The following is a 6,123-nucleotide window of genomic DNA, read 5'->3' as shown; positions in this document are numbered from 1 at the left end:
GGCAGAGATCAGGCCAAGAAAATTTCAGGCCAAAAGGTTGGGTGCTTAAGAGAACTATCAATGGGTAAAACTGGAAACCAGTTTGTCACCTTAATAACTGCAGATGTTATTCCAAAAAGAATCTGGCTGAAGCTATAATTAGGACAAGTGCCATTCTGAAGTGCTGCCGCAGGTCAAGCAAAGACATTAAGCATTTCAGGGGAATTTTAAGTGACTTTCCCAACCGTGTTTTATTGTAATGTTCTTGCAAAGATCCTCCAGCTAGACATATCCTATGGTGAAAACAACACTGAGTTCACCATGTGTTAATCCCCCAAGACCATGCTTCAGAGAGCAACACTGTAGCTTCAAAAAGATTCTGCACAGCTTCTAAACTTGTGAACAGGCCCTTGCTGTGAACCGGAGAATATAAAATATGCTTTTTCCAGGATAAAAAAAGATGGATTTCCTCCCAACTTCCCTGGAAACCTGCTGAAAACACAAATCAATGAGTCTAAAATAGCCCACTGTATGAAGAGGGATTCAAATGTGCTATGATCCGAACAGCCGCTCAGAGGGTCTGAGCCGAGGGAGGACTATAGAACTTGCAGCACTAACATTTTTTCATATTTCATATGGAGTAGCTGGTTTTCATGCATTTTCCATTTCATGTACTATTCCTTTCCTGACTCTTTTTAAATCCTCACTGTAAAACTATCTTCTTCACTATATTTCTCTGTGCTCTAGCCCAACCTCCCTGAGGACCACCTCCTGCTCCCTGTAGGTTCTTTTCCCACCCCACCACAGAACTTTTTATTGTTGAGAAGGGATATGGTGCTGGGTGTAGAATTTGAGTTGGGATTAGGTATCTCCAAGTACTTATTATTGTCTTAACTGTTATCTCCTGCTGAGCAAATATCACAACCTATACCAGATCATCCTCTTTATGATCCAGATTGCTTAATGGCTCTCCTATATACATCCCCCAATCCCTTGCATTGTGCTGGTCTTCCAATGGTCGTTGGCCTTTCACTCATCTCATCATCAATTATGCCATGCATCATTATGTGGAGAAGTTACAATGAATGGGCCTGATTCACAACTTGAACCCACGTGGTGGAATGTCAGACTGGAGAAGGGTGAAGAGAAATAAGCCCCACACATTCTCCCAGCGTGGGGTTGGAGCCAGCCAGCACTGTCTGGAGAGAGAATAGGATTAGTGTACCGAAGTAGTGCATGATTCAATACATCTCCCAGGCAGCTTTGGCTCGGAGATTGAAGCTGCCCTACTATCTGGTAGACGACAGCTGTTTTTCCCCTGGGATGAAACTTCCCTTTGGGTACAGTTATTGCTGTGTCTGTGCTGCTGAATCAAGCCCTACATTCCATGAAATGCTGAAGTGGACTAATTACATCCTACTCTGTTGTTTTCCAGTTTTGACCATGGCCATAAAGTACTGGGTGCTACAGGATCTTAACTCCCCATAGTTATTGCCTTTCGCAGGATTACGCCTATTTCAGTGACAGGATACTCTGGGACCAAGAGCTGGTGTTCACCTCGGGCGTATTTTTTTTGCCACGTACTGAGAATCTGTTGTCCAGATGTGTATCAGTTTCTAGGCTCCACTCATAGAGTCATAGCATTTAAGGCCATAAGGGACCATCAGATCATCTAGTCTGACCTCCTGTATATCACAGTCCATCAACGCGACCCAGTACCCACACACTAAACCCAACAACTGAAATTTGACCTAAGTATTGCAACCCCCAAGAAATTAGACTATTATAGACCCACACAGAGAATAGGCGGCATAGAAGTACACCAGTGCCTACTGTCTGACTCATTCTCTCATTAGCCTGTGCATGAGTTTGTTTGGACCCCATATAAATTGAGGCTCCACATACCTGTTATAGGTTTAAACTAATTATTAGGTTATAGGACACTTAAGATACTCTCTATAAATTGGAACCGTGTTGTAACCTGATGAGGGGACAATTGTGTAGCCGCTGGGTATTTTATATTTCTAATCAGATGGATCCCAAAGGGGCTTTGTTTTATCTCTCTTAGTTGTCTCTGCCTAATGTTATTTATTCTTGTTTCAGCTATTCATTTTTATTCTGCCATTTAACCATTTGAAATGCATTCCCAAGCATACTTGTCTATATCTAAAAATATGCAAATTAAAAAAAATAGTAAAATATTCAATTACTAGTGAGTTAAAAAACCCAGAACAAGCCTGCCAGTTTCTCTTTATTTTAGAAATGATAAAATACTCTATCAAACTCTCTCTCTCTCCAACAAGAGACCGGCCACTAAACTGATGACTTGTGGATTAACCAAACAATCTAGCAAGTCATTTGTAGAAATGGCCATTTGTGAAGAGTTTGCAGTGCTGTCTGAATCGGTTTGATCTGCCAGTGTTTCGCAGTCATTACTCATTACCGATTGCTTCCCAGTGCAGCGTGATTTTCCAAAATGTCCTCCTTCATTTTCGCTGAGAAGGTCTCTAGAGTCACTTTCCACTGCTCCTGCCCCCCCTGAGCTTGCTTCTTGAGACTGTGGTAATACTGGAATAAGATGCACCCCGAAAGGTATTTTCTCCAACTTTTTTGCTTTAACCACTGTAAAGCCAGCTTCATGGGTTCCTGATTTATAGTCCTCTGGTTTGGTGTTGACTTGTATTTTCCTTCTTTTACGTGAAGACGCCTCCTTCTCTGTATCATGGGTGCTGGGATCTCTGTCCTCTGATACAGTTACCGTTTGATATTCTAAATATGCAGATATTGCTCCATTTAAGTACTGAAGATTGATTTCATGGGATGTTGCCTCCACCTAAACAAGCAAACAAAAATAAACATAGTGAACAAGCTGTACGTGTCTATTCAATGCTATGCCTCTTCTTAGCTGTATGAAAGGCACTTAACAATTTACTACACAGGAAGAAAAGACTCATAGTAACTTTAAAAGAAATGTCAGTAACTCCAGGCTATTGCTGCTAATGGAAACAAGAGGGAGCTTACTTCTGTAGGATTCAGCCAGGCATCCACATGACTGGGGTTTTCTGCAGATTTTATGGCACACACTAGCGTTCGAGTTATCGCCTCTTCCACCCGGGCTTTGTGGTCTGCATCCTATCCCAAGAACATAAAAGGTAAACGGAGAAAATGTGGCACTTTGCACCTTTTACAAAGCCTTGGAGGACCTTGCAAAGGACCAAACCAAGAGCCTTAACTTGAAAATCCTTAACACAAGAAACCATGGGATTACTCACATGAAGAAGAGGTTGCAAAAGGGATTATTTGGATAATTAAATCTGATACCTCATAAATTATACAGCATATGAATGCTGCTGAATTTCTAATGATATACATTTATATAGCCCCTTTAATCTAGATGGACCACAATAGCATTTTACAAAATTATACATATAAATATTTTAAACACTTGAACCACAAAGGATATTACTGTGAGATGGCAAATACCTTGGGGCTACTAAGGCACATGACTAAGTCCTATGAACATTCAGGAAGCTTGTTGTCGTCTGACAGTAACAGAAGCCCACTAATATGTTGTTGCAGTTTTAAATAGCAACAGAAGGAAAAACAAATGTTTCCTTCCCAGAAGAATGCTCATGGGCTTCTGCTAAACTAAAAAAATCAGTAATTGATACAGCTTCGCAAATGTGAAGAGAATGTATAAAATGACATAAAACAAAACTCACCCCGCAGCGGCAGCTCCTGGGGCCAGGCCTGAGGGCCTACTCCAGTTTGGTCCAGCCACTCCCTGGTCATGATGGAGGGACACCTGGGTCAAATCTGAGTGGCGCTGTGACCCTGCACGCCAGATTGCAATGACCAGAAAGGAGAACCGGGCCCAGCCCTGTGAGACAGGAGCTGCCGCTGTGGGGTGAGTGCAGGGCAGGCTCGCTCTGCAATACCGCAGGGCCTCCCACTCTCCTGGCAGGCAGGATAACACAAAATAACATGACATTCACAAAAAATAAAATGAAAAATTATAAAAAGATTAAGAGTTTTATGGGGCTCTTGTAATTGATTCTTGCCTGGTACAGACCTTGAATTCTCCCTTCACCCCTTGGCCAGGTAGACACGGGCTAATTTGGGATTTTTAGAACAGAGAAACATAATTTTGAACGACAGTCTGTCGTCTTCCACTTTCTATTTAACTAAATAGCTTAGAGGCGGTGGAAAGGTAGTTAGAAGGGAAGGAGGTTGATCGGGGTGTGCAGTGTTGATTAGCACTCAGATATCACAGTGATGAGTAGACTATAAATGGACAGATAATTTAAGAGTCACTTGGGCTCTTCGGGGGAAAGCAGGAGAAAAAGGAAGATGTACCATAAGTATGAGCCAGCCAGCCAGTCAAGGATTGTCAAATTTTGGGTTGAGGGTTTGAAACATTAGAATGTGTCAAGCCTTATAGCTTGCTGGGAAGGGTGTTAAAGGCTGTAATACATCTTGGAGTTTCACAGTAGAACCTGGAATTCATGCAGAAAAATAATCTATCTTCATTTCTGCACACTAGTTTTAGGACAAAATTCTGCCATTGGTGGTGTGTGTGGGGCTGTCATATGGGGGTATCTGTTCACATTTATTAATGTTCTTTCATAAAAACCTCCTCCCTGCCAAAATGACAACATCCTGATTTCTACATATAGTAAAGCTGTCATCAAGGGTTAACTGGGTTACTCAGAGTAGCAGCCATGCTCTATTCCTCTCTTCTTGTCTAGTTAGAGGGAACTGACTCCCCCTTCTCTTGTGGGCTCTGTTGTGTTGTAGTAAAATAAAGTAGCACGTTCCCAGCCTGCAGTCCTGTGAGTAGACTTATTTTTGTTGCACTGAGCAATCCCTTTGCAAAACTACACATGTAAACGGTTAATATTTTTCCAGGTATTGTGATCTTGGGAGTCATCCTACTGTGCTAAATCCTGGGGCTGCATTAATCATATGACTTAGTTCATTAGAAAGCAGGGTTTGACTCTGTCACATTACACTGAAAACAAATTAAACTTCTACTCTTATTCTAAAAAGTCTTGGCAAAATAATTAATGGTATCACTAGGATGATGCTGGCATGACACGCATCTGTCAAAGTGAAAGCGGCTGGTTCCAGCTCCAAGTGAGAGAACTGCTTGAATAGGTAATGGAAACGTTCTCAATATTATATTTTAGTGCCCGAGTCATGAATTATTTTAATAGATGGATTGCCCACATCTAAAAACAATGTTGCTGTCATCTGCAGGGATAATAGGCTGTAATCAACTGTCACCTGTGCCACAGTGATTACATGCACTCCTTTCTAAGGTTCAACTACTGTGCAATTTACTTATTAGCCAAAGTCATTTATTTTGTTTGTGGGGCCTTTTAATTTTTGTATCTTATTAGGAAAGTCCAACAGACTCTATTCAAATTGGACTCCCATTGTGTTCAGTCAGAGCTTTGCCTTAGTAAGGGTGGCAGAATTTGGCTCTATTTTATTGTACCAGTGGATAACAAAATGAGAAAATAGTAAGAGAAAGGAAACAAAAATATGTCCAACAAATAGCTCTCTCACTCTGTATTTATCTGTCTAGTACAGTGGGCCCGACTCTGACCTTCAGCTCCTGAGTGGTGCAGTTCAAGAGGCAGAGCCCAGTTTAGGGATGAGGAGGGGGATTTAAGTCACTTTTGCAGACTCTGAATTCTAGACACTGACAGAGGCACCCCCAGTCGCTGGCACAAATCAGAACTGCCTCAGGGCCTGTACAAATTTATGACAGCCTTGCATGGCTGCCTGTAGGCTGCCTTGCTGACCCAGAACAGAGGGACTGCAGCGTTCCTAGATGCCCCCTGTACGTGGCACTGTGTAGGAGACTGGCACAGGACTGCTACACGTTGTTCTTATAGCTGAATATCCCTTACAATGAGAATTCTTTCTCAGGAGGATCCACCCAGGTTTGAACCCCTCTGTTCTTCCAGGGCAGCAGAAAGATGCCAGAAGATGGCTCAGAAAAGGGGCCATCCCTGTATAACTCTTTGTTCCTATCATTTCAGCTATCATTCACAGATTTCTGTCCTAGTAAAGCCTGTTTCTTTAGCCACTTTAATAGTATTTCATACTGCGATAGTATTCATGATCACACGATTT

The 6,123-nt window shown here is 42.0% G+C and overlaps 1 protein-coding gene across 3 annotated transcripts in view; it reads right to left on the bottom strand.

Annotated features, from left to right (window-relative positions):
- Nucleotides 1–2,195: 2,195 nt before the first annotated feature.
- Nucleotides 2,196–6,123, bottom strand: part of HSPBAP1 (HSPB1 associated protein 1) — a 67,397-nt gene continuing 63,469 nt past the window's right edge. For 2 of the 3 annotated variants that reach the window (XM_039494264.1, XM_039494266.1), the window contains exons 7-8: nucleotides 3,001–3,111; nucleotides 2,197–2,812 (exon numbers count right to left, since the gene is read on the bottom strand). In XM_039494264.1, the coding sequence (XP_039350198.1) occupies nucleotides 2,258–2,812; nucleotides 3,001–3,111 (666 nt within the window). In that variant the 3' untranslated portion in view covers nucleotides 2,197–2,257. Of the gene's footprint in view, nucleotides 2,813–3,000; nucleotides 3,112–6,123 lie in introns of all 3 variants that reach the window. The other variant, XM_039494265.1, reaches the window with a different exon arrangement.

The sequence above is a fragment of the Mauremys reevesii genome, linkage group 11 (genome assembly GCF_016161935.1).
Source record: "Mauremys reevesii isolate NIE-2019 linkage group 11, ASM1616193v1, whole genome shotgun sequence".
NCBI lineage: Eukaryota > Metazoa > Chordata > Testudines > Geoemydidae > Mauremys > Mauremys reevesii.
The sequence above is the reverse complement of the archived record's forward strand: the minus strand, read 5'-3'. Positions and strand labels throughout refer to the sequence as shown.